This window comes from Salvelinus alpinus, chromosome 25, assembly GCF_045679555.1.
Source record: "Salvelinus alpinus chromosome 25, SLU_Salpinus.1, whole genome shotgun sequence".
In the NCBI taxonomy this organism is placed as follows: domain Eukaryota; kingdom Metazoa; phylum Chordata; class Actinopteri; order Salmoniformes; family Salmonidae; genus Salvelinus; species Salvelinus alpinus.
The window spans coordinates 41,531,817-41,559,431 of record NC_092110.1 but is presented as its reverse complement, the minus strand read 5'-3'; the positions used below and the strand labels follow the sequence as shown (position 1 = coordinate 41,559,431).

General features: G+C 47.0%; 1 protein-coding gene across 3 annotated transcripts in view; it reads right to left on the bottom strand.

Annotated features, from left to right (window-relative positions):
- nin (ninein (GSK3B interacting protein)) overlaps positions 1 to 27,615 on the bottom strand; it is an 85,133-nt gene that overhangs the window by 13,577 nt on the left and 43,941 nt on the right. For 2 of the 3 annotated variants that reach the window (XM_071366802.1, XM_071366803.1), the window contains exons 7-19: positions 27,073 to 27,219; positions 25,751 to 25,909; positions 24,864 to 25,000; positions 22,092 to 22,232; positions 21,639 to 21,813; positions 17,625 to 17,735; positions 15,132 to 15,221; positions 14,186 to 14,324; positions 7,246 to 7,370; positions 6,807 to 6,899; positions 6,282 to 6,422; positions 2,920 to 3,797; positions 66 to 2,708 (exon numbers count right to left, since the gene is read on the bottom strand). In XM_071366802.1, coding sequence (XP_071222903.1) covers positions 66 to 2,708; positions 2,920 to 3,797; positions 6,282 to 6,422; positions 6,807 to 6,899; positions 7,246 to 7,370; positions 14,186 to 14,324; positions 15,132 to 15,221; positions 17,625 to 17,735; positions 21,639 to 21,813; positions 22,092 to 22,232; positions 24,864 to 25,000; positions 25,751 to 25,909; positions 27,073 to 27,219 — 4,979 coding nt within the window. Of the gene's footprint in view, positions 1 to 65; positions 2,709 to 2,919; positions 3,798 to 6,281; positions 6,423 to 6,806; positions 6,900 to 7,245; positions 7,371 to 14,185; positions 14,325 to 15,131; positions 15,222 to 17,624; positions 17,736 to 21,638; positions 21,814 to 22,091; positions 22,233 to 24,751; positions 24,817 to 24,863; positions 25,001 to 25,750; positions 25,910 to 27,072; positions 27,220 to 27,615 lie in introns of those variants that run through there. The other variant, XM_071366805.1, reaches the window with a different exon arrangement.

Sequence of the window (27,615 nt, the reverse complement as noted above, 5' to 3'; positions counted from 1 at the left end):
GGATGGGATTCAGAAAGCAGCAGGTGCAAAGGGTTGGTAACTGGGATCATACATCTCCAAGTTACCTATGGGTCTGCATCTTCTCATGCATCTTCAGCGACTTGTTCTGCAGGTCCGTTAGGGCTCTGCGGAGCTTTCCGTTCTGCTTCTCGAACTCCGTGCAGCAGTCCTCCAGCTCCGACACCACCTGTATCTTAGCCTCCAGTTGGGAGTTCAGGTCCAGGAAGGACTCTTGTTCTTGTTCTGTGGTGGCGTCTTCCTCGGACTCGGCCTCCAGCTGCAGAGCCATGAGAATCTCATCCTGCCTCTCTAATTCGCTGACTAGCTCGGTCAGCTTACAATTCTCCTCTCTCATCCTGGTGATCTCGTCCACCAACGCTACTTGCTGATCTTGGAAGTCTTGGATGATGTGCATCTTGCTCTCGAGGCCCACGACTCTCTTCTCCAGCCGACAGTTTTGTTCCTCCAGCTTGGCGTTTTCACAGACGCACTCCTCGTATCGGATCTGAAGCGAGGTCATATCTGAAGACGTCACCTTGATCTCGTTGGCCTGAGCTTTGAGGGTGCCATTTTTCTCTAAAGCTCGCGGATCGTTTTCTGCTGAAAGACTCTCTAGTGCATCCGTCTTCTGCTGAAGCTCGGAGATCTTCTGCTGTAGCGCCAGGTTCTCCTCGGTGGCCGTGTCATACTGGCTCTGTAGCTGAGCCAGAAGACCGGCCTCGCTCTCCAACTGGCTGACTTGCTCATGGAGCTCCAGGATCTCATGGATATAGGCATCTCGATCCTTCACTGCTTCTGACTGAGGAATCAGTTCCACAGGCTTTTTCTCGAGATCTTGAGTTTCCTCGAAAAGACAAGCCACTTTGGTATCGTCAGTGTCATGACCTATCTCCTCTAGGGCTGAAGAGACAACCAGAGACACATAACTCTCCACTTCTTCATTAAACAGATCATCTTGAAGTTCCTCCCCTTCAGGCTTATCATCGAAAACAGTTTCTTGTACACTAGCATCATTCTGTCCAATCTTATCAGGGGAGGAGTCTTCACACTTCATCTCAGAGGGACAGACATCTCCATCAATGTCATCACTTTGAGGTTGCTCCTCTGGAATGGACAATGCTACAATGTCATCGTTAGTGTCTTCGTCCATGTTGTTCTCAGCTTGACATTGGCATTCATACGATTGGGATTCCTCAACAAGGTCTTGGCATTCTTCTGGAATAGCAGCGACTTCACCATTGCATGCCTCAACACTGATAATGTTTTCAGGACATACCTCAATGTCTTCAGAAGTTTCAGCATTCATCCTTCCCTCACTAGCGTTGTCATCTTGTGCTTGCTCCTCAACAGCGACAGATTCGACCACTGGGTCTTGGCCATCGTCCACAGTAGTTTCATCATCACGTGCCCCATCAAGATGAAGAGTTATGGTGTCTTCAGGACATTCCTCTAACCTGTTTGGAGTTTCAGGTATCATCTCCACCTCATCTTGTCCTTGTTCCGCTACTAAAACATTCAGGTTGTCTGAGGTAACAGTTATTTCTTGATCGCAAACTTCTGCAATGATGTTCTCAGAAATCTCCATCTCATGAGGTGATTCGGTAATAATCTCAACTTCGTCATTTGGTCCCTGCTCCATAGGGAATACATATTCTAGGTCAAGGCCTTCACAGTCCTCTGGAACAACATTGTCACATGTCTCATCACTAACGGTAATGTTTTCTGAACATACTTGTTCTTCAAGAGCTGCAGCCTCTATATGTTCCTCTCCCAGTGGTGCTACATTTACTTCATTTGATTCTTCCATTTCTTTGCCCCCTGTTATGTCTGCAGAGTCTAGAAGTCGGTTGAGCTCGTTCTCGATTTCCTGAATTCTAATACTAAGCTGGTCTCTCTCGACCAGAAGCTCTCCTTTCTCATTGTCCTGCAGGTCAGAGGAAGGACGACTCTCCTTCAGCTTCAGTTCCAGGTCTGAGATGTTCTCTTGCAGCTCCAGCCTCTCAAACTGAAAGTCCACCGCCGCCTGTCTCAGGAGCTTCTCCAGTTCTTCAATCTTCAACTTCTGGTTATCATGTTCTGAGAGCAGCTCACTCCTCTCCTCAAGCTGCTTCTCAGCCAAGGAGTGCCTCACCTCTAATTCAGAAAGGTTTCCCTGAAGTTCTGCCCTCTCCTGCTTGAAGTCCTCCACTGCCTGGTTCAGCAGAAGCTCGATCTCCTGGGCTTTCTTCTCAGACTTGGCCAGAAGCTCGTCTTTGGTGTCCAGATTCTCCTGCAGCCTATTGTGAAGATCATTCAGCTGCCTACTCAGCTCAATCTCTTTGGTCTGGGCTAAACTGATGAAACTCTCCAGCTCCTTTTGGAGTTCCTGGTTCTTTGCGACCAATGCGTCCATCTCTTCCTTACGGGCACTCTCTAGCAGCTCCCTCTCTTTCACCAAGTCCTGGGTGATGGTCTCTCGCTCTTGTTCTCTGGTTTCCTGCAGAACTCGCCTCTGCTCTTCAGCTTTCTGAAGGGCTTCCTCCATTTCCGCATCCCATTTGGTTTTCTGCTCAGCGTGGTTGTCGGTGAGTGCCTTCAGCTCGCTCTGATAGTGCTTCTCCAAGTTGGAAACGTCGGTTTGGAAGCGCTCTGCGACGGCGTCCTGGTCGCCTGAGAACCGGGCCTCCACCTCCCTGATTTTCTGGGAAAAGTGGCTCTCTAGTTCTTTCCTGTACATGGTTAATCAGCAAGAGTTATGAACCACAGCTCCCACACCCTCAGAAATACTCACCTAAATCTACTTCCATAGCATAGCTGTAGTTACAATTGTCAAGTGGTTCAATACATTAAGTAAATATGATTAAGGTTTTCATGGACAATGCTGGGACCATTTAAGAACAGAAATCTTACGCTGATTTCATAACTGTTAAGCTGTCTTACCTTTCCTCAGCGATATCCTCTCGCAGTTTATCCAGCAGACCGCTGAGCTGTTCCCTCTCCTCGCTGTGTTTGGCACTCAGTTCCTGCACAGCCTGTCTGTGGGCCTCCTCCAGGCGCTCCTTCTCCTCCTCCATCATCTGCTCCAGCCTCTTCTCCACCTCCTCCTTCTCCCCCGCAAGCCTCTCCCTGTCCTCCTGCAGCTGCTCCTGGAGCATCCCCTCATAGTCCTCCTCCAGCTGGAGTCTCTCCCTGTCCCAGTCCTCCCTGAGCCTCCTCTCCACCTCCTCCTGCTGCTCCTGCTGCTTCAGCTTCTCCTCCGCCAACCGGGTGAGGAGAGTCTCCTCCAGACACTCCTTGAGCTGAACTTGTTCCAGCTCCCACTGCTCAGTGAGCCGTATCTCCCTACCGTCGTGCTCCTTGACTAGACGTAACATCTCCTCCTCTAACACGGTCTGGAGCGACTCGTTACTCTGCTCATCCAGCTGAGCCTTCTCCCTCTCCCACTCCTCCGTGAGTCGCATCTCTAACTCCTCTCGCTCTGCCTGGAACTTCAAACTCACCTCCTCTATCCTAGCCTTCGTCGCCTCCTCGTGGCTCTGCTGTAACTCCCTCTTCTCCCTCTCCCACTCCTCTAACAGTTTCCTCTCCACCTTCTCCAGCTCCTCCTGTAGCTTCCCCTTCTCTTCCTCCAACCTGACCTGAAGGATGTTGTCGTGCTGCACGTCCAGCTTGTTGAGTTCCAAGGCGTGAAGTTTCCTCAGCTCCTGCATCTCTGTGTCCAGGCCCAACTCAGCCTTCGCTTGTTGGACTTTCAGCTGCTCCTCCAGGTCAGAAACCTGGATGCGGGACTCCAGGAGCTCCTGTCTCAGGCTGCTCACCTAATAGAATAATAAATATTTGTATATTTACACTTATTTTCTACCAGGTACGTTGACTGAGAACACATTCTCATTTACAGCGACAACCTGGGGAATAGTTACAGTTGAAGTTGGAAGTTTACATACACCTTACACCGAACCCAAACTGTCTGCGCGCGTGCGCCATAGAACATACAGTTATTTTGTCCCCCCAACACAAAACGCAAGTTAAAATATCAAAACAAACTCTGAACCAATTACATTAATTTGGGGACAGGTCGAAAAGCATTAAACATTTATGGCAATTTAGCTAGCTAGCTAGCTTGCACTTGCTAGCTAATTTGTCCTATTTAGCTAGCTTGCAGTTGCTAGCTAATTTGTCCTGGGATATAAACATTGAGTTGTTTATTTACCTGAAATGCACAAGGTCCTCTACTCCGACAATTAATCCACACATAAAACGGCCAAGCGAATCGTTTCTAGTCATCTCCCCTCATTCTAGGCTTTTTCTTCTCTTGACTTAATATTGCGATTGGCAACTTTCATAAATTAGGTGCATTACCGCCACGACCTCATTCGTCTTTCAGTCACCTACGTGGGTATAACCAATGAGGAGATGGCACGTGGGTACCTGCTTCTATAAAACAATGAGGAGATGGGAGAGGCAGGATTTGCAGCGCGATCTAAGTCAGAAATAGAACTGACTTCTATTTTAGCCATTGGCAACGCAGACGCTCCTTGGCGCGCGTGAGCAGTGTGGGTGCAATAATTGAATAATATAGATTTCAAAATGTATTTTGCAACGCTCGCGCATGCGTAGTCAGCCTGTTTGCCAAATACATTTAAACTCTGTTTTTCACAATTCCTGACATTTAATCCTCGTAAAAATTCCCTCTCTTAGGTCAGTTAGGATCACCACTTTATTTTAAGAATGTGAAATGTCAGAATAATATTAGAGAGATTTTATTTCTTTCATCACATTCCCAGTAGGTCAGACGTTTACATACACTCAATTAGTATTTGGTAGCATTGCCTTTAAATTGTTTAACTTGGGTCAAAAGTTTCGGGTAGCCTTCCACAAGCTTCCCACAATAAGTTGTGTGAATTTTGGACTATTCCTCCTGACAGAGCTGGTGTAACTGAGTCAGGTTTGTAGGCATCCTTGCTCGCACACGCTTTTTCAGTTCTGCCCACAATTTTTCTATAGGATTGAGGTCAAGGCTTTGTGATGGCCACTCCAATACCTTGATTTTGTTGTCCTTAAGCCATTTTGCCACAACTTTGGAAGTATGCTTGGGGTCATTGTCCATTTGGAAGACCCATTTGCCACCAAGCTTTAACTTCCTAACTGATGTCTTGAGATGTTGCTTCAATATATCCACATCATTTTCCTCTTTCCTCATGATGCCATCTATTTTGTGAAGTGCACAAGTCCCTCCTTCAGCAAAGCACCACCACAACATGATGCTGCCACCCCCATGCTTCACGGTTAGGATGGTGTTCTTTGGCTTGCAATCCTCCCCCTTTTTCCTCCAAACATGACAATGGTCATTATGGCCAAACAGTTCTATTTTTGTTTCATCAGACCAAAGGACATTTCTCCAAAAAGTACGATATTTGTCCCCATGTGCAGTTGCAAAACGTAGTCTGGATTTTTTATGGCGGTTTTGGAGCAGTGGTTTCTTCCTCGCTGAGCGGCCTTTCAGGTTATGCCGATATAGGACTCGTTTTACTGTGGATATAGATACTTTTGTACCTGTTTTCTCCAGCATCTTCACAAGGTCATTTGCTGTTGTTCTGGGATTGATTTGCACTTTTCACACCAAAGTAAGTTAATCTCTAGGAGACAGAACGCATCTCCTTCCTGAGCGGTATGACAGCTACGTGGTCCCATGGTGTTTATACTTGCGTACTATTGTTTGTACAGATGAACGTGGTACCTTCAGGCGTTTGAAAATTGCTCCCATGGATGAACCAGACTTGTGGAGGTCTACATTTATTTTTTCAGGGGTCTTGGCTGATTTCTTTTGATTTTTCCATGATGTCAAGCAAAGAGGCACTGAGTTTGAAGGTAGGCCTTGAAATACATCCACAGGTACACCTCCAATTGACTCAAATTATGTAAATTAGCCTATCAGAAGCTTCTAAAGCCATGACATAATTTTCTGGAATTTTCCAAGCTGTTTAAAGGCACAGTCAATTTAGTGTATGTAAACTTCTGACCCAATGGAATTGTGATACAGTGAATTATAAGTAAAATAATCTGTCTGTCAACAAAAATCTTGGAAAAATTACTTGTGTCATGCACAAAGTAGATGTCCTAACCGACTTGCCAAAACTATAGTTTGTTAACAAGAAATTTGTGGAGTGGTTGAAAAATGAGTTTTAATGACTCCAACCTAAGTGTATGTAAACTTCCGACTTCAACTGTATATGGCTGAGTGGGAATCGAACCCACGACCCTGGCATTTTTAGCTCCATGCCTTTACCAACTGAGCCACTCACCTCCTCCTCCTGGTGCTCCAGCTCCTCCTTCACCCCAGCCTGTCTCTGCTCTAGACCGGCTCGCTCCTCCTCAGCATTCTCTAGTTGGGCCTGGAGCTCCAGGGCTCGGTTCTGGATGATGGACATCTCCCCTCGTAGTGCCTGGAATTATTGATTTTGTTATTAAAGTGTATTGTATCTTCAGGATGCCCAGTTCATATGAACTTATAAAAACAGTGTATTCATGACTCAAAGATTTCATTTACAGTGTGTTATAAACTGTACTAGCGTAACAGTATAACTTTAGACCGTCCCCTCGCGAACCAGGGACCCTCTGCACACATCAACAACAGTCACCCACGAAGCATCGTTACCCATCGCTCCACAAAAGCCACGGCCCTTGCAGAGCAAGGGGAACTACTACTTCAAGGTCCCAAAGCGAGTGACGTAACGATTGAAACGCTATTAGCGCGCACCACCGCTAACTAGCTAGCCATTTCACATCCGTTACACTAACAAAATAAATAATCATACATGTACACACACCTGGATCTCCTCCAGGTGCTGCAGGGACAAGGCTACCTTCTGGGCCTCCAGGTCGACTTTCTGCTCCTCCACCTTCTGGTCAAACTCACTCACCTGCAAATGACATGGGGGAAATGAAATGTAACTAAATCAGATCCGTCTCTGGGACAAAAAAACACGGCACAGTGTGGTCCAACGGTTAGAGCCGCTGTCCTCGGCACCCATCTATGCCATAGTCAGCATGGGTTTGACTCCGACCCACAGCCCTATGACTCTACCTCCCACTATCATCCTTGTCTTCTACTACTACTACTACTACTACTACTACGGTCCAATCTAAAATCACAAACAATACGAAAGGAGTGAGACTGCCCCATCTAGCTACATCAAATCTCTGAGAAGGTAAACATGACATGGTTTAGGAATACGGTTGAAACACTGCTAGATATGAATCCGTCACCTTGCTCTCCAGCTGTGCCTGTAGGTCATTCATCTCTAAGAGGTGCTTCTCTTTAAGCCGCTCCAGCATCATCTCGGCCTCCAGGCTCATGTTGAACAAAGGCTGGCCCTCTTCTGAGCCTAGACCTGGAGACACTCAAATCAATCACATTTTAGTTTATAAAGCCCCTTTTTTTTTATCAGCAGTTGTCACAAAGTGCTTTACAGATTACCACCCTAAAAACACCAAAGACTAGCCAATGCAGAAGCAGAATCACAGCACCACCAGAGGTATCGTCACAGTCCCCAAGTCGAGAACAGACTATGGGAATTACATTGCATTTGACTGGCCAGAATCACTGATCTACATATCACCTTGCATCCCAAATAAATATTCATTACGTGATCAAGATGATGGATTCTCCATCTTGCCTTGCTCAAACAGATCCCCCCCCTAAACACTATATTGGATGAGGATGGGATATGGGCATGAAGATATGACAGTGACTATATTATATTCCTTCTTACAGTGCTACTTACCACCAGGGCCTATGGGGCTGACGTTTGGGATGGAACCTATGTTGTGCTCTATTTCTGCCTCCGCATTGCTCGTTGGAGTTTTAGGCTGGGTATCTGTAAAGCTCGTTGGAGTTTTAGGCTGGGTATCTGTAAAGCTCGTTGGAGTTTTAGGCTGGGTATCTGTAAAGCCCTTTGGAGTTTTAGGCAGGGTATCTGTAAAGCTCGTTGGAGTTTTAGGCGGGGTATCTGTAAAGCTCGTTGGAGTTTTAGGCGTGGTATCTGTAAAGCTCGTTGGAGTTTTAGGCTGGGTATCTGTAAAGCTCGTTGGTGTCATGTTTTGTCATTGATCATCATGTCTTGTCCCTGTGCTTCCCTCTGCTGGTCTTATTAGGTTCTTTCCCTCTTTCTATCCCTCTCTCTCCCCCTCCCTCTCTCCCTCTCTCGCTCTCTCTCTCTATCGTTCCGTTCCTGCTCCCAGCTGTTTCTCATTCTCCTAACCACCTCATTTACTCTTTCACACCTGTCCCCTATTTTGCCCTCTGATTAGAGTCCCTATTTCTCGCTCTGTTTTCCGCTTCTGTCCTTGTCGGATTCTTGTTTGATGTTTGCTGTTCAGTCCTTGTTCCGCCCTGTCGTGTTTTTGCCTTCTTCAGATGCTGCGTGTGAGCAGGTGTCTATGTCAGCTACGGCCTGTGCCTTCCTGAAGCGACCTGCAGTCTGTGGTCGCGTCTCCAGTCGTTCCTCTCTACTGACGAGAGGATTTCAGTTTCCTGTTTTGGATTTTCCTATGATAATATCCAGGAGTATCATTGTTTGTTTAAGACTGGATTAAAGACTCTGTTTCTCTTAAGTCGCTTTTGGGTCCTCATTCATCAGCATAACAGAAGAATCCGACCAAGTATGGACCCAGCGACTACGGATTCTCGCAACACTGCCGTCGAGTTCCAGGGAGCAATGCTCGGCAGACACGAGCAGGAATTGTTTGCTGCTCGTCATGCCGTTGAGACCCTGGCCGCTCAGGTCTCCGATCTCTCAGGACAGTTTCAGAGTCTTCGTCTCGTGCCACCAGCTACTTCCTGGTCTTCCGAGTCTCCGGAACCTAGGGTTAATAACCCACCATGTTACTCTGGGCAGCCCACTGAGTGTCGCTCCTTTCTCATCCAGTGTGATATTGTGTTCTCTCTCCAGCCCAACACATACTCAAGAGAGAGAGCTCGGATCGCTTACGTCATATCACTCCTTACTGGTCGGGCTCGGGAGTGGGGCACAGCTATCTGGGAGGCAAGGGCTGAGTGTTCTAACGTTTATCAGAACTTTAAAGAGGAGATGATACGGGTTTTTGATCGTTCAGTTTTTGGGAAGGAGGCTTCCAGGGCCCTGGCTTCCCTATGTCAAGGTGATCGATCCATAACGGATTACTCTATAGAGTTTCGCACTCTTGCTGCATCCAGTGACTGGAACGAGCCGGCGTTGCTCGCTCGTTTTCTGGAGGGACTCCACGCTGAGGTTAAGGATGAGATTCTCTCCCGGGAGGTTCCTTCCAGCGTGGACTCTTTGATTGCACTCGCCATCCGCATAGAACGACGGGTAGATCTTCGTCACCGAGCTCGTGGAAGAGAGCTCGCGTTAACGGTGTTTCCCCTCTCCGCATCTCAACCATCTCCTCCCACCGGCTCAGAGACTGAGCCCATGCAGCTGGGAGGTATTCGCATCTCGACTAAGGAGAGGGAACGGAGAATCACCAACCGCCTTTGCCTCTATTGCGGTTCTGCTGGACATTTTGTCATGTCATGTCCAGTAAAAGCCAGAGCTCACCAGTAAGCGGAGGGCTACTGGTGAGCGCTACTACTCAGGTCTCTCCATCAAGATCCTGTACTACCTTGTCGGTCCATCTACGCTGGACCGGTTCGGCTGCTTCCTGCAGTGCCTTGATTGACTCAGGGGCTGAGGGTTGTTTTATGGACGAAGCATGGGCTCGGAAACATGACATTCCTCTCAGACAGTTAGGGAAGCCCACGCCCATGTTCGCCTTAGATGGTAGTCTTCTCCCCAGTATCAGATGTGAGACACTACCTTTAACCCTCACAGTATCTGGTAACCACAGTGAGACCATTTCCTTTTTGATTTTTCGTTTACCTTTTACACCTGTTGTTTTGGGTCATCCCTGGCTAGTATGTCATAATCCTTCTATTAATTGGTCTAGTAATTCTATCCTATCCTGGAACGTTTCTTGTCATGTGAAGTGTTTAATGTCTGCTATCCCTCCTGTTTCTTCTGTCCCCTCTACTCAGGAGGAACCTGGTGATTTGACAGGAGTGCCGGAGGAATATCATGATCTGCGCACGGTCTTCAGTCGGTCCAGAGCCAACTCTCTTCCTCCTCACCGGTCGTATGATTGTTGTATTGATCTCCTTCCGGGGACCACTCCTCCTCGGGGTAGACTATACTCTCTGTCGGCTCCCGAACGTAAGGCTCTCGAGGATTATCTGTCTGTTTCTCTCGACGCCGGTACCGTGGTGCCTTCTTCCTCTCCCGCCGGAGCGGGGTTTTTTTTTGTTAAGAAGAAGGACGGTACTCTGCGCCCCTGCGTGGATTATCGAGGGCTGAATGACATAACGGTTAAGAATCGTTATCCGCTTCCCCTTATGTCGTCAGCCTTCGAGATTCTGCAGGGAGCCAGGTTCTTTACTAAGTTGGACCTTCGTAACGCTTACCATCTCGTGCGCATCAGAGAGGGGGACGAGTGGAAAACGGCGTTTAACACTCCGTTAGGGCATTTTGAATACCGGGTTCTGCCGTTCGGTCTCGCTAATGCTCCAGCTGTCTTTCAGGCATTAGTTAATGATGTACTGAGAGACATGCTGAACATCTTTGTTGTCGTTTACCTTGACGATATCCTGATTTTTTCACCGTCACTCGAGATTCATGTTCAGCACGTTCGACGTGTACTCCAGCGCCTTTTAGAGAATTGTCTCTACGTGAAGGCTGAGAAGTGCGCCTTTCATGTCTCCTCTGTCACATTTCTCGGTTCTGTGATTTCCGCTGAAGGCATTCAGATGGATCCCGCTAAGGTCCAGGCTGTCAGCGATTGGCCCGTTCCTAAGTCACGTGTCGAGTTGCAGCGCTTTCTCGGTTTCGCTAATTTCTATCGGCGTTTCATTCGTAATTTCGGTCAAGTGGCTGCCCCTCTCACAGCTCTGACTTCTGTCAAGACTTGCTTTAAGTGGTCCGGTTCCGCCCAGGGAGCTTTTGATCTCCTCAAGAAGCGTTTTACATCCGCTCCTATCCTTGTTACTCCTGACGTCACTAAACAATTCATTGTCGAGGTTGACGCTTCAGAGGTGGGCGTGGGAGCCATTCTGTCCCAGCGCTTCCATTCTGACGATAAGGTTCATCCTTGCGCTTACTTTTCTCATCGCCTGTCGCCATCGGAACGCAACTATGATGTGGGTAACCGCGAACTGCTCGCCATCCGCTTAGCCATAGGCGAATGGCGACAGTGGTTGGAGGGGGCGACCGTCCCTTTTGTCGTTTGGACTGACCATAAGAACCTTGAGTACATCCATTCTGCCAAACGACTTAATGCACGTCAAGCTCGTTGGGCGTTGTTTTTCGCTCGTTTCGAGTTCGTGATTTCCTATCGCCCGGGAAATAAGAACACCAAGCCTGATGCCTTATCCCGTCTCTTTAGTTCTTCTGTGGCTTCTACCGACCCCGAGGGGATTCTCCCTGAAGGGCGTGTTGTCGGGTTGACTGTCTGGGGAATTGAGAGACAGGTAAAGCAAGCACTCACTCACACTGCGTCGCCGCGCGCTTGCCCTAGTAACCTTCTGTTCGTTCCTGTCTCTACTCGTCTGGCTGTTCTTCAGTGGGCTCACTCTGCCAAGTTAGCTGGCCACCCCGGCGTTCGGGGTACGCTTGCTTCTATTCGCCAGCGGTTTTGGTGGCCTACTCAGGAGCGTGACACGCGCCGTTTCGTGGCTGCTTGTTCAGACTGCGCGCAGACTAAGTCAGGTAACTCTCCTCCTGCCGGTCGTCTCAGACCGCTTCCCATTCCTTCTCGACCATGGTCTCACATCGCCTTAGACTTTATTACCGGTCTGCCTTCGTCTGCGGGGAAGACTGTGATTCTTACGGTTATCGATAGGTTCTCTAAGGCGGCACATTTCATTCCCCTCGCTAAGCTTCCTTCCGCTAAGGAGACGGCACAAATCATCATTGAGAATGTGTTCAGAATTCATGGCCTCCCGTTAGACGCCGTTTCAGACAGAGGCCCGCAATTCACGTCACAGTTTTGGAGGGAGTTCTGTCGTTTGATTGGTGCTTCCGTCAGTCTCTCTTCCGGGTTTCATCCCCAGTCTAACGGTCAAGCAGAAAGGGCCAATCAGTCGATTGGTCGCATATTACGCAGCCTTTCGTTTCGAAACCCTGCGTCTTGGGCAGAACAGCTCCCCTGGGCTGAGTACGCTCACAACTCGCTTCCTTCGTCTGCTACCGGGCTATCTCCGTTTCAGAGTAGTCTTGGGTACCAGCCTCCTCTGTTCTCGTCCCAGCTCGCCGAGTCCAGCGTTCCCTCCGCTCAGGCTTTTGTCCAACGTTGTGAGCGCACCTGGAGGAGGGTCAGGTCTGCACTTTGCCGTTACAGGGCGCAGACTGTGAGAGCCGCCAATAAACGTAGGATTAAGAGTCCTAGGTATTGTCGCGGTCAGAGAGTGTGGCTTTCCACTCGTAACCTTCCCCTTACGACAGCTTCTCGCAAGTTGACTCCGCGGTTCATTGGTCCGTTTCGTGTCTCTCAGGTCGTCAATCCTGTCGCCGTGCGACTGCTTCTTCCGCGACATCTTCGTCGCGTCCACCCTGTCTTCCATGTCTCCTGTGTCAAGCCTTTTCTTCGCGCCCCCGTTCGTCTTCCCTCCCCCCCCCCCCGTCCTTGTCGAGGGCGCACCTATTTACAAGGTACGGAAGATCATGGACATGCGTTCTCGGGGACGTGGTCACCAGTACTTAGTGGATTGGGAGGGTTACGGTCCTGAGGAGAGGAGTTGGGTTCCATCTCGGGACGTGCTGGACCGTTCGTTGATTGATGATTTCCTTCGTTGCCGCCAGGGTTCCTCCTCGAGTGCGCCAGGAGGCGCTCGGTGAGTGGGGGGGTACTGTCATGTTTTGTCATTGATCATCATGTCTTGTCCCTGTGCTTCCCTCTGCTGGTCTTATTAGGTTCTTTCCCTCTTTCTATCCCTCTCTCTCCCCCTCCCTCTCTCCCTCTCTCGCTCTCTCTCTCTATCGTTCCGTTCCTGCTCCCAGCTGTTTCTCATTCTCCTAACCACCTCATTTACTCTTTCACACCTGTCCCCTATTTTGCCCTCTGATTAGAGTCCCTATTTCTCGCTCTGTTTTCCGCTTCTGTCCTTGTCGGATTCTTGTTTGATGTTTGCTGTTCAGTCCTTGTTCCGCCCTGTCGTGTTTTTGCCTTCTTCAGATGCTGCGTGTGAGCAGGTGTCTATGTCAGCTACGGCCTGTGCCTTCCTGAAGCGACCTGCAGTCTGTGGTCGCGTCTCCAGTCGTTCCTCTCTACTGACGAGAGGATTTCAGTTTCCTGTTTTGGATTTTCCTATGATAATATCCAGGAGTATCATTGTTTGTTTAAGACTGGATTAAAGACTCTGTTTCTCTTAAGTCGCTTTTGGGTCCTCATTCATCAGCATAACAGTTGGAGTTTTAGGCTGGGTATCTGTAAAGCCCTTTGGAGTTTTAGGCTGGGTATCTGTAAAGCCCTTTGGAGTTTTAGGCTGGGTATCTGTAAAGCCCTTTGGAGTTTTAGACGGGGTATCTGTAAAGCTCGTTGGAGTTTTAGGCAGGGTATCTGTAAAGCTCGTTGGAGTTTTAGGCTGGGGTATCTGTAAAGCTCACTGGAGTTTCAGGCGGGGTATCTGTAAAGCTCGTTGGAGTTTTAGGCGGGGTATCTGTAAAGCTCGTTGGAGTTTTAGGCTGGGGTATCTGTAAAGCTCGTTGGGAGTTTTAGGCTGGGTATCTGTAAAGCCCTTTGGAGTTTTAGGCAGGGTATCTGTAAAGCTCGTTGGAGTTTTAGGCTGGGGTATCTGTAAAGCTCACTGGAGTTTCAGGCGGGGTATCTGTAAAGCTCGTTGGAGTTTTAGGTGGGGTATCTGTAAAGCTCGTTGGAGTTTTAGGCTGGGTATCTGTAAAGCTCGTTGGAGTTTTAGGCGGGGTATCTGTAAAGCTCGTTGGGAGTTTTAGGCGGGGGTATCTGTAAAGCTCACTGGAGTTTTAGGCGGGGTATCTGTAAAGCTCATTGGAGTTTTAGGCGGGGTATCGGTAAAGCTCGTTAGAGTTTTAGGCTGTGGGTATCTGTAAAGCCCTTTGTGAAAACTGATGATACGAAAAGGGCTTTATAAAATCCATTTGATTAAATAATTTGTATGTACCTGGGTCTGACTCCATGCCAGGACTCCTACTCTCCAGGTCCTCAGAGAGAGGGGGTTTGAGACAGAGCTGAGAGGTGCGACCCAGGTTGTGGTACTCCTGCAGCTCTGCTTGAAGCTCATCGATGCGATCCTGCAGCTCCTGTCACATTCACCACAAATCAAAACAGAAAGATTACTATCTAAAACAGGTCATTTAACACGTGTCTACAGTTAGTTGGATTGATTTGATTTGTTCCAGTGAGAGCTATTACCTGGCACTGCACCGCGTGTGTGTGTGTGTGTGTTGTTTTTGCACTAACTCTTGCACTGACTCTATGCACACACACACACACACACACACACACACACACACACACACACACACACACACACACACACACACACACACACACACACACACACACACACACACACACACACACACACACACACACACACACACACACACACACTGCTGCTACGGTATCTATCCTGTTGCCTAGTTACTTTAACCCTACCTATATGTACATAGCTACCTCAATTACCTCGTACTCCTGCACATTGACTCGGTACTGGTACTCCATGTATATAGCCATGTTATTACCTGGTACCCCTGCACATTGACTCAGTACTGGTACTCCTTGTATATAGCCATGTTATTACCTGGTACCCCTGCACATTGACTCGGTACTGGTACTCCATGTATATAGCTATGTTATTACCTCGTACCCCTGCACATTGACTCTGTACCGGTATTCCCTGATAGACATGTTATTTTTACTCATTATTCACAGTGTATTTATTCCTCGTCACTATTTCCCATTTCATTAAAAAAACGAAATATTTACCTGCATTGTTGGAAAAGGACCCGTAAGTCAGCATTTCACTGTTTAAGTGTACACCTGTTGTTAAACCAAGCATGTGACGAATTCGATTTGATGTGTGTGTTTCCAGTAGGCGTTCTCACCCGACACTGTTCCTCATAGCTACTGCGTAGCCGTCTGAGACTCTCCTCCTGTAGGAAGAACTCAGCACTGCCCAGGTCCAGATCCCCAAACTGAGCCAAACAGAACCAAGGGGAGTTTCTTAGGGACAGATACTTATACTTTAGATAGATTCTCATTCATATATCAAATCAAATGTATTTATAAAGCCCTTCTTACATCAGCTGATATCACAAAGTGCTGTACAGAAACCCAGCCTAAAACCCCCCAAAACAGCAAGCAAATAGCCAGTACTGAATCTCTCCAGATTATTGCTGATGAACAGCAGTGTATAGCACTTATATATGTGTATATATGTATATGTATATATGTTATATATATGTATATATGTATATGTTATATATATGTATATATGTTATATATATGTATATTTGTTATATATATGTATATATGTTATATATATATGTATATGTATATACAGTGGGGAGAACAAGTATTTGATACACTGCCGATTTTGCAGGTTTTCCTACTTACAAAGCATGTAGAGGTCTGTAATTTTTATCATAGGTACACTTCAACTGTGAGAGACAGAATCTAAAACAAATATCCAGAAAATCACATTGTATGATTTTTAAGTAATTAATTTGCATTTTATTGCATGAAATAAGTATTTGATACATCAGAAAAGCAGAACTTAATATTTGGTACAGAAACCTTTGTTTGCAATTACAGAGATCATACATTTCCTGTAGTTCTTGACCAGGTTTGCACACACTGCAGCAGGGATTTTGGCCCACTCCTCCATACAGACCTTCTCCAGATCCTTCAGGTTTGGGGGCTGTCGCTGGGCAATACGGACTTTCAGCTCCCTCCAAAGATTTTCTATTGGGTTCAGGTCTGGAGACTGGCTAGGCCACTCCAGGACCTTGAGATGCTTCTTACGGAGCCACTCCTTAGTTGCCCTGGCTGTGTGTTTCGGGTCGTTGTCATGCTGGAAGACCCAGCCACGACCCATCTTCAATGCTCTTACTGAGGGAAGGAGGTTGTTGGCCAAGATCTCGCGATACATGGCCCCATCCATCCTCCCCTCAATACGGTGCATTCGCCCTGTCCCCTTTGCAGAAAAGCATCCCCAAAGAATGATGTTTCCACCTCCATGCTTCACGGTTGAGATGGTGTTCTTGGGGTTGTACTCATCCTTCTTTTTCCTCCAAACACGGCGAGTGGAGTTTAGACCAAAAAGCTATATTTTTGTCTCATCAGACCACATGACCTTCTCCCATTCCTCCTCTGGATCATCCAGATGGTCATTGGCAAACTTCAGAAGGGCCTGGACATGCGCTGGCTTGAGCAGGGGGACCTTGCGTGCGCTGCAGGATTTTAATCCATGACGGCGTAGTGTGTTACTAATGGTTTTCTTTGAGACTGTGGTCCCAGCTCTCTTCAGGTCATTGACCAGATCCTGCCGTGTAGTTCTGGGCTGATCCCTCACCTTCCTCATGATCATTGATGCCCCACGAGGTGAGATCTTGCATGGAGCCCCAGACCAAGGGTGATTGACCGTCATCTTGAACTTCTTCCATTTTCTAATAATTGCGCCAACAGTTGTTGCCTTCTCACCAAGCTGCTTGCCTATTGTCCTGTAGTCCATCCTAGCCTTGTGCAGGTCTACAATTTTATCCCTGATGTCCTTACACAGCTCTCTGGTCTTGGCCATTGTGGAGAGGTTGGAGTCTGTTTGATTGAGTGTGTGGACAGGTGTCTTTTATATAGGTATCGAGTTCAAACAGGTGCAGTTAATACAGGTAATGAGTGGAGAACAGGAGGGCTTCTTAAAGAAAAACGAACAGGTCTGTGAGAGCCGGAATTCTTACTGGTTGGTAGGTGATCAAATACTTATGTCATGCAATAAAATGCAAATTAATTACTTAAAAATCATACAATGTGATTTTCTGGATATTTGTTTTAGATTCCGTCTCTCACAGTTGAAGTGTAACTATGATAAAAATTACAGACCTCTACATGCTTTGTAAGTAGGAAAACCTGCAAAATCGGCAGTGTATCAAATACTTGTTCTCCCCACTGTATATGTATATGTATATATGTTATATATATGTATATATGTATATATGTTATATATATACATATATGTATATATATGTATATATGTTATATATGTGTATCTATGTTATGTATATGTATATATGTATATATGTTATGTATATATGTATATGTATATATGTTATATATATGTATATATGTTATCTATATGTATATATGTATATGTGATATATATATGTTATATATATGTATATATGTTATATGTATATGTATATATGTTATATATATATATATGTATATATGTTATATATATGTATATGTATATATGTTATATATATAAATATGAAATTAGATTAATGTGGATTATTACGTATTGCTGGTCAGAAGACTCGCCTTTTAGACTTTTGTTTTGTCAAGTTAATATATTGATACCGTGGAAGAGAATGGTGTTTCACCTTTTCCTTCAGGATGTTATCCAGGTTCCTCTGCAGTTTGCTGACCTGGTTTTCTGCCTCTACCAGTTTCTCAGTGCTGTCCAGCAGCTCCATCTCCAGACGCCTACTCTCCTGAGGGTGAAAGTTAGAGTTGGGGTTAGAGGTTAAAGTCGAGGTAGGAGGTTAAAGATGGGGTTACGGAGACAGATCACCAGTTTCTCAGTGCTGTCCAGCAGCTCCATCTCCAAGTTAGAGTTGGGGGTTTAGAGTTACGGTTAGGGTTGGGGGTTAGTTAGGGTTGGGGGTTAAAGTTAGGGTTGGGGGTTTAGAGTTACGGTTAGGGTTGGGGGTTAGTTAGAGTTGGGGGTTTAGAGTTACGGTTAGGGTTGGGGGTTAGTTAGGGTTGGGGGTTAAAGTTAGGGTTGGGGGTTAGTTAGGGTTGGGGGTTAGTTAGGGTTGGGGGTTAGTTAGGGTTGGGGGTTAGTTAGGGTTGGGGGTTAGTTAGGGTTGGGGGTTAAAGTTAGGGTTGGGGGTTAGTTAGGGTTGGGGGTTAAAGTTAGGGTTGGGGGTTAGTCAGGGTTAGGGGTTAGTTAGGGTTGGGGGTTAGTTAGGGTTGGGGGTTAAAGTTAGGGTTGGGGGTTAGTTAGGGTTGGGGGTTAGTTAGGGTTGGGGGTTAGTTAGGGTTGGGGGTTAGTTAGGGTTGGGGGTTAGTTAGGGTTGGAGGTTAGTTAGGGTTGGGGGTTAGTTAGGGTTGGGGGTTAGTTAGGGTTGGGGGTTAGTTAGGGTTGGGGGTTAGTTAGGGTTGGGGGTTAGTTACGGTTGGGGGTTAGTTAGGGTTGGGGGTTAGTTAGGGTTGGGGGTTAAAGTTAGGGTTGGAGTTAGAGTTGGGGTTGGAGGTTAAAGTTAGGGTTAGAGGTTAAAGTCAAGGTTAGAGGTTAAAGTCGAGGTTAGAGATTAAAGTCGAGGTTAGAGTTTAAAGTTAGGGTTAGAGGTTAAAGTTAGGGTTAGAGGTTAAAGTCGGGGTTAGAGAGTAAAGTTGGGGTTAGAGGTTAACGTTAGGGTTAGAGGTTAAAGTTAGGGTTAGAGGTTAAAGTTCGGGTTAGAGGTTAAAGTTCGGGTTAGAGGTTAACGTTAGGGTTAGAGGTTAAAGTTAGGGTTAGAGGTTAAAGTTAGGGTTAGAAGTTAAAGTTAGGGTTAGAAGTTAAAGTTAGGGTTAGAGGTTAACGTTAGGGTTAGAGGTTAAAGTTGGGGTTAAGGAGACAGATCACCAATTTCTCATTGCTGTTCAGCAGCTCTACACTGAGGATACCAAACAGGAACACCTTCCTAATATTGAGTTGCACCCCCTTTTGCCCTCAGAACAGCCTCAATTTGTCAGGTCATGGACACTACAAGGTGTCGAAAGTGTTCCACAGGGATGCTGGCCCATGTTGACTCCAATGCTTCCCACAGGTGTGTCAAGATGGCTGGATGTCCTTTGGGTGGTGGACTATTCTTGATACACACGGGGAAACTGTTGAGCGTGAACACCCCAGCAGCGTTGCAGTTCTTGACAAAAAACGGTGCGCCTGGCACCTACTACCATACCACGTTCAAAGGCACTTAAATCTTTTTTTATTTTCTTTCATTCATCGTCTGAATGGCACACATACACAATCCATGTCTTCTTCAATGGTATGACGGCGTTCCCAAAAATTACAATTTGTAACCTTTATTTAACTAGGCAAGTCAGTTAAGAACAAATTATTATTTACAATGACGGCCTAGGAACAGTGGGTTGTTCAAGGGCAGAACGACAGATTTGTACCTTGTCAGCTTGGGGATTCAATCTTGCAACCTTTCGGTTACTGGCCCAACACTCTAACCACTAGGCTACTAACACGGACCACAGGGGTGGTCTGTGTTAGTTACCGTGACACTGAGTGAGAGGTGGTCTGTGTTAGTTACCTTGACAGTGAGTGACAGGTGGTCTGTGTTAGTTACCGTGACAGTGAGTGACAGGTGGTCTGTGTTAGTTACCTTGACAGTGAGTGAGAGGTGGTCTGTGTTAGTTCCCTTGACAGTGAGTGAGAGGTGGTCTGTGTTAGTTACCTTGACAGTGAGTGAGAGGTGGTCTGTGTTAGTTACCGTGACAGTGAGTGACAGGTGGTCTGTGTTAGTTACCTTGACAGTGAGTGAGAGGTGGTCTGTGTTAGTTACCTTGACAGTGAGTGAGAGGTGGTCTGTGTTAGTTACCTTGACAGTGAGTGAGAGGTGGTCTGTGTTAGTTACCTTGACAGTGAGTGAGAGGTGGTCTGTGTTAGTTACCTTGACAGTGAGTGACAGGTGGTCTGTGTTAGTTACCTTGACAGTGAGTGACAGGTGGTCTGTGTTAGTTACCGTGACAGTGAGTGAGCGGTGGTCTGTGTTAGTTACCGTGACAGTGAGTGAGAGGTGGTCTGTGTTAGTTACCTTGACAGTGAGTGACAGGTGGTCTGTGTTAGTTACCGTGACAGTGAGTGAGAGGTGGTCTGTGTTAGTTACCGTGACAGTGAGTGAGAGGTGGTCTGTGTTAGTTACCTTGACAGTGAGTGACAGGTGGTCTGTGTTAGTTACCGTGACAGTGAGTGAGCGGTGGTCTGTGTTAGTTACCGTGACAGTGAGTGAGAGGTGGTCTGTGTTAGTTACCGTGACAGTGAGTGAGAGGTGGTCTGTGTTAGTTACCTTGACAGTGAGTGACAGGTGGTCTGTGTTAGTTACCGTGACAGTGAGTGACAGGTGGTCTGTGTTAGTTACCGTGACAGTGAGTGAGCGGTGGTCTGTGTTAGTTACCGTGACAGTGAGTGAGAGGTGGTCTGTGTTAGTTACCTTGACAGTGAGTGACAGGTGGTCTGTGTTAGTTACCGTGACAGTGAGTGAGAGGTGGTCTGTGTTAGTTACCGTGACAGTGAGTGAGAGGTGGTCTGTGTTAGTTACCTTGACAGTGAGTGACAGGTGGTCTGTGTTAGTTACCGTGACAGTGAGTGAGCGGTGGTCTGTGTTAGTTACCGTGACAGTGAGTGAGAGGTGGTCTGTGTTAGTTACCGTGACAGTGAGTGACAGGTGGTCTGTGTTAGTTACCTTGACAGTGAGTGACAGGTGGTCTGTGTTAGTTACCTTGACAGTGAGTGACAGGTGGTCTGTGTTAGTTACCTTGACAGTGAGTGACAGGTGGTCTGTGTTAGTTACCTTGACAGTGAGTGACAGGTGGTCTGTGTTAGTTACCTTGACAGTGAGTGACAGGTGGTCTGTGTTAGTTACCTTGACAGTGAGTGACAGGTGGTCTGTGTTAGTTACCTTGACAGTGAGTGACAGGTGGTCTGTGTTAGTTACCTTGACAGTGAGTGACAGGTGGTCTGTGTTAGTTACCGTGACAGTGAGTGAGAGGTGGTCTGTGTTAGTTACCTTGACAGTGAGTGACAGGTGGTCTGTGTTAGTTACCTTGACAGTGAGTGAGAGGTGGTCTGTGTTAGTTACCGTGACAGTGAGTGAGCGGTGGTCTGTGTTAGTTACCGTGACAGTGAGTGAGCGGTGGTCTGTGTTAGTTACCGTGACAGTGAGTGAGGGGTGGTCTGTGTTAGTTACCGTGACAGTGAGTGACAGGTGGTCTGTGTTAGTTACCTTGACAGTGAGTGACAGGTGGTCTGTGTTAGTTACCTTGACAGTGAGTGACAGGTGGTCTGTGTTAGTTACCGTGACAGTGAGTGAGAGGTGGTCTGTGTTAGTTACCTTGACAGTGAGTGAGAGGTGGTCTGTGTTAGTTACCGTGACAGTGAGTGAGAGGTGGTCTGTGTTAGTTACCGTGACAGTGAGTGAGAGGTGGTCTGTGTTAGTTACCGTGACAGTGAGTGAGCGGTGGTCTGTGTTAGTTACCGTGACAGTGAGTGAGAGGTGGTCTGTGTTAGTTACCTTGACAGTGAGTGACAGGTGGTCTGTGTTAGTTACCTTGACAGTGAGTGACAGGTGGTCTGTGTTAGTTACCGTGACAGTGAGTGACAGGTGGTCTGTGTTAGTTACCTTGACAGTGAGTGACAGGTGGTCTCTGAGGAAGTTCTCGTCATCTCTGAGCTTCTCCATCTCTGTCTCTAGTTTCTCTCTCTGCAGACCAGTCTGCTGCTGTATCTGGTCCATCTCTTTAATGAGCTCTGACCTGACAGACACCAGCTTCTCCCTGTGTTCCTGCTCCAGCTTCCTACAACACACGCACACAGGAGTCAATTCTAGTCGATTCAATGCAATTTATCCCCTCTATTTTTCCCAGAGGCAATTGTTAGTTTACAAGGCACAAGCCCATAGAATAGGGGAAGGTCATAGGCAGAACAGAGGAAGAGAAAAGTGAGGGAATAGAAGCGATAAAAGGAGGGAACGATGAGGTGATGAGGTCATTCATACGTTCAATGGCAGAGCTGTGCTATGTGTGTGTGTGTGTGTGTGTGTGTGTGTGTGTGTGTGTGTGTGGGTGTGTGTTACCTCAGGTTGAGGTCATTCATGCGTTCGATGGCAGAGTGATGCTCGTCCACCTCAGTAGCCAGCTGGGTTTTTAACTTCTCTGCTTTCTCCAGGTCAGAACGAGTCTTCTCCTTCTCTCGGAGCTCCCGATCGGCACGTTCACTGAAGAACAATCAGCCAGTTAATCAAGTATTTACATGACTGAAATACTATTGTGAATGATACGCACTGACGAGACAGGGTGTAGCAACACTACGAAAAGAGAAAGCGCGTGTTACGGTCACTCTACTACCGGAGCCGGTTTACCGACCACCGGTCCCGGGATCCGTCATTACGCACACCTGGCATCAATCATTACGCGCATCATGAGGCACACCTGGACTCCATTACCTCACTTATTACCTCCCCTCTTTCCCCAGTCAGTATTGTTTATGTGTTTCATGTCTATACGCTACTCGTGTTTGCTATATTGTTCGATGTTTCTGTTTATTATTAAACTCACCACATGCTTTCCGACTCCCAGCGTATACGTTACGCTACAGAAAAACCACTAACACCCTGGCCTTTCTTGAAGTAACACTTGCACTATTCTTGTCCTACTAGCTCTGACTGTTGATGGTGACTTTGAGGGAAAGTGTACTTACTATGCCTGAGATATGTTGTTATACCACCTAGCTAACTGTAAGTTGCTCTGGATAAGAGCGTCTGCTAAATGACTAAAATGCTGTAAATGTGTGAGTGTGTATATGCATTTCACTCAGACTGTCAGCACCAGTGTAGGTTTCTACTCATACTTACAGTAGGTATCTGATCGCAGCCTTAAAGCTGGCCAGTAGGTATCAGATCTCAGCCTTAAAGCTGGCCAGTAGGTATCTGATCTCAGCCTTAAAGCTGGCAAGTAGGTATCTGATCTCAGCCTTAAAGCTGGCCAGTAGGTATCTGATCTCAGCCTTAAAGCTGGCCAGTAGGTACTGATCTCAGCTTTAAAGCTGGCCAATAGGTATCTGATCTCAGCCTTAAAGCTGGCCAGTAGGTATCTGATCTCAGCTTTAAAGCTGGCCAGTAGGTATCTGATCTCAGCTTTAAAGCTGGCCAGTAGGTAACTGATCTCAGCTTTAAAGCTGGCCAGTAGGTATCTGATCTCAGCTTTAAAGCTGGCCAGTAGGTACTGATCTCAGCCTTAAAGCTAGCCAGTAGGTATCTGATCTCAGCCTTAAAGCTGGCCAGTAGGTATCTGATCTCAGCTTTAAAGCTGGCCAGTAGGTATCTGATCTCAGCCTTAAATCTGGTCGGTATCTGCAGCCTTAAATCTGGTCGGCATCTGATCTCAGCCTTAAAGCTGGCCAGTAGGTATCTGATCTCAGCTTTAAAGCTGGCCAGTAGGTATCTGATCTCAGCCTTAAAGCTGGCCAGTAGGTATCTGATCTCAGCCTTAAAGCTGGCCAGTAGGTATCGGATCTCAGCCTTAAAGCTGGCCAGTAGGTTTCTGATCTCAGCCTTAAAGCTGGACAGTAGGTATCTGATCTCAGCCTTAAAGCGGGCCAGTAGGTATCTGATCTCAGCCTTAAAGCTGGCCAGTAGGTATCTGATCTCAGCCTTAAAGCTGGCCAGTAGGTACTGATCTCAGCCTTAAAGCTGGCCAGTAGGTTTCTGATCTCAGCTTTAAAGCTGGCCAGTAAGTATCTGATCTCAGCCTTAAATCTGGCTGGTATCTGATCTCAGCCTTAAAGCTCTGCAGTAGGTTTCTGATCTCAGCCTTAATCCTGTCCAGAAGGTTTCTGATCTCAGCCTTAATCCTGTCCAGAAGGTATCTGATCTCAGCCGTAATGCTGGCCAGTAGGTTTCTACTCATACTTACAGTAGGTTCTGATCTCAGCCTTAAAGCTGGCCAGTAGGTTCTGATCTCAGCCTTAAAGCTGGCCAGTAGGTATCTGATCTCAGCCGTAATGCTGGCCAGTAGGTTTCTGATCTCAGCTTTAAAGCTGGCCTGTAGGTTTCTGATCTCAGCCTTGAAGCTGGCCAGTAGTTTTCTGATCTCTTGCCTTAAATCTGGCCGATATCTGATCTCAGCCTTAAAGCTGGCCAGTATGTATCTGATCTCAGCCTTAAAGCTGGCCAGTAGGTTTCTGATCTCAGCCTTAAAGCTGGCCAGTAGGCTTCTCCTCGTACTCACAGTAGGTATCTGATCTTAGCCTTAAAGCTGGCCAGTAGGTTTCTACTCATACTCACAGTAGGTATCTGATCTCAGCCTTAAAGCTGGCCAGTAGGTATCTGATCTCAGCCTTAAAGCTGGCCAGTAGGTATCTGATCTCAGCCTTAAAGCTGACCAGTAGGTATCTGATCTCAGCCTTAAAGCTGGCCAGTAGGTATCTGATCTCAGCCTTAAAGCTGGCCAGTAGGTATCTGATCTCAGCCTTAAAGCTGGCCAGTAGGTATTTGATCTCAGCCTTAAAGCTGGCCAGTAGGTATCTGATCTCATCCTTAAAGCTGGCCAGTAGTTTTCTGATCTCAGCCTTGAAGCTGGCCAGTAGTTTTCTGATCTCAGCCTTGAAGCTGGCCAGTATGTATCTGATCTCAGCCTTAAAGCTGGCCAGTAGGTATCTGATCTCAGCCTTAAAGCTGGCCAGTAGGTTTCTGATCTCAGCCTTAAAGCTGGCCAGTAGGTGTCTCCTCATACTCACAGAAGGTATCTGATCTCAGCCTTAAAGCTGGCCAGTAGGTGTCTCCTCATACTCACAGAAGGTATCTGATCTCAGCCTTAAAGCTGGCCAGTAGGTGTCTCCTCATACTCACAGAAGGTATCTGATCTCAGCCTTAAAGCTGGCCAGTGCAGCCTGGTGGATCCCATTCTTAGTCATGAGGAGCTCGTTCTCCAGAGCCACAGTCAGCTCCCTGAGGTTCACTTTGCCCTCCAGGTCAAAATCCAAGGCCTACAGCACAAACATAGACAGAGACACATACACAGTGTCAACATCTCAAGCCTCCCTGCCTCTCTACCTCCCTGCCTCTCTCTCTATGTCGCACCCTGATCTGTTTCACCTGTCTTGTGATTGTCTCCACCCCCTCCAGGTGTCGCTTATTATCCCTGGTGTATCTATCCCTGTGTTTCCTGTCTCTCTGTACCAGTGTATTTATCCCTGTGTTTCCTGTCTCTCTATCCCTGTGTTTCCTGTCTCTCTATCCCTGTGTTTCCTGTCTCTCTGTGCCAGTTCGTCTTGTTTGTTTCCAAGTCAACCAGTGTTTTCCCATACTCTTATTTCTATTCTCTTTTGCTAATCCTCCCGGTTTTTGACCCTTGCCTGTTTTCTGGACTCCGTACCCGCCTGCCTGACCATTCTGCCTGCCCTGACCTCGAGTCTGCCTGCCACTCTGTACCTCCTGGACTCTGAACTGGTTTTGACCTTTTGCCTGTCCACGACCAGTCTCTTGCGTACCCCTTTTGGATTGTTTAATAAATATGAAGACTCAAACGATCTGCCTCCTGTGTCTGCATCTGGGTCTCGCCTTGCGCTCTTATACTCTACCTTTCTCTCTACCTCTACCTACCTCCCTCCCTTTTGACCTCCCTCCCTTTCGAACTTCCTCCCTCTCTCTCTACCTACCTCCCTCCCTTTCGACTTTCCTCCCTTTTTTACCTCCCTCTCTACCTCCCTCCAGAATGAGAGGTAAAATATGATCACCTGTAGTATCTCGGTGCTGTTCTCGACGCCCTCCTCCATCCAGGCATCCAGGACGTCCTCAGCAGGAGCGGACCCTGTCCCATCGTCCAGAGTGGAGAACAGACGCATCCCGATGGTGCTCGTCATAGCGCTGGTTCTACGGCCCGTCTCATCGAATGGCTGCAAGGAGACATGGGGAACACCTCATAAATATTACCAGATACTACAGCAAGATACTGCATGTGTACTTGTCATTGCATTGGTGTGTGGCAGTATCTATTTTAATTGTCTAATACATGCATTCATTCACTTGTTAGTACATTCATTCACTAATTGATTCATTAATTTGTTAGTTCATTCATTCACTAATTGATTCATTCATTTGTTAGTTCATTCATTCCCTAATTGATTCATTAATTTGTTAGTTCATTCATTCCCTAATTGATTCATTAATTTGTTAGTTCATTCATTCACTAATTCATTCATTAATTTGTTAGTTCATTCATTCACTAATTCATTTATTAATTTGTTAGGTCATTCATTCACTAATTGATTCATTAATTTGTTAGTTCATTCATTCACTAATTGATTCACTAATTTGTTAGTTCATTCATTCAATCCTTCATCCCTCCATGTATTAATTCAAGAGTGACTCTAAACAGGAAATATTGTAACGCCGTTCCCAGCATGTTTAAAAAAAAAAAAAAATGTAAATCAGGAATTTTGTTAAGAAATCACTAAAATGTGGTAGCGATGTCTAGCTTTGACATGAGAACTAGAGACCTAAACTGGTGAGCTTCCATGTACCTGTGAGGCGTGTAGTCTTTTGAGCTGTCTGTAAGGTGTGGAGGCAGACGGGGTGGGGGGCTTGTACCTGTGAGGAGTGTAGTCTTTTGAGCTGTCTGTAAGGTGTGGAGGCAGACGGGGTGGGGGGCTTGTACCTGTGAGGAGTGTAGTCTTTTGAGCTGTCTGTAAGGTGTGGAGGCAGACGGGGTGGGGGGCTTGTACCTGTGAGGAGTGTAGTCTTTTGAGCTGTCTGTAAGGTGTGGAGGCAGACGGGGTGGGGGGCTTGTACCTGTGAGGAGTGTAGTCTTTTGAGCTGTCTGTAAGGTGTGGAGGCAGACGGGGTGGGGGGCTTGTACCTGTGAGGAGTGTAGTCTTTTGAGCTGTCTGTAAGGTGTGGAGGCAGACGGGGTGGGGGGCTTGTACCTGTGAGGCGTGTAGTCTTTTGAGCTGTCTGTAAGGTGTGGAGGCAGACGGGGTGGGGGGCTTGTACCTGTGAGGAGTGTAGTCTTTTGAGCTGTCTGTAAGGTGTGGAGGCAGACGGGGTGGGGGGCTTGTACCTGTGAGGAGTGTAGTCTTTTGAGCTGTCTGTAAGGTGTGGAGGCAGACGGGGTGGGGGGCTTGGAGTGGTTCAGAACACAGGAAGTAAACGCCTGAACGCTCAGGATCTCGTCACCACTTAGAACCTGGAGGACATCCTCCGTCACCTGGAGACAACACAACAATTAGAAACACTACTCAGACTCTCAAACCTCCACTTGGGGGCGATGTCCAAAATAGCACCCTATTCCCTACCCAATGCACTATAGGAAATAGGTTACCGTTGGTTACATAGTCAGCCGGTCCTAATTAGCTTCCTTACCCTTTCTCCTCGGCTTTAACCCTTCAATGTTTCCCCGATCTAAAGGGAACCGGATAGATATCAGCAGTGTAGTGGTAGAGCTTCCAACATATTGCTTCCACCTTACAGATCAGACCTGCTTCCACCACATTGCTTCCACCTTACAGATCAGACCTGCTTCCACCACATTGCTTCCACCTTACAGATCAGACCTGCTTCCACCATATTGCTTCCACCTTACAGATCAGACCTGCTTCCACCA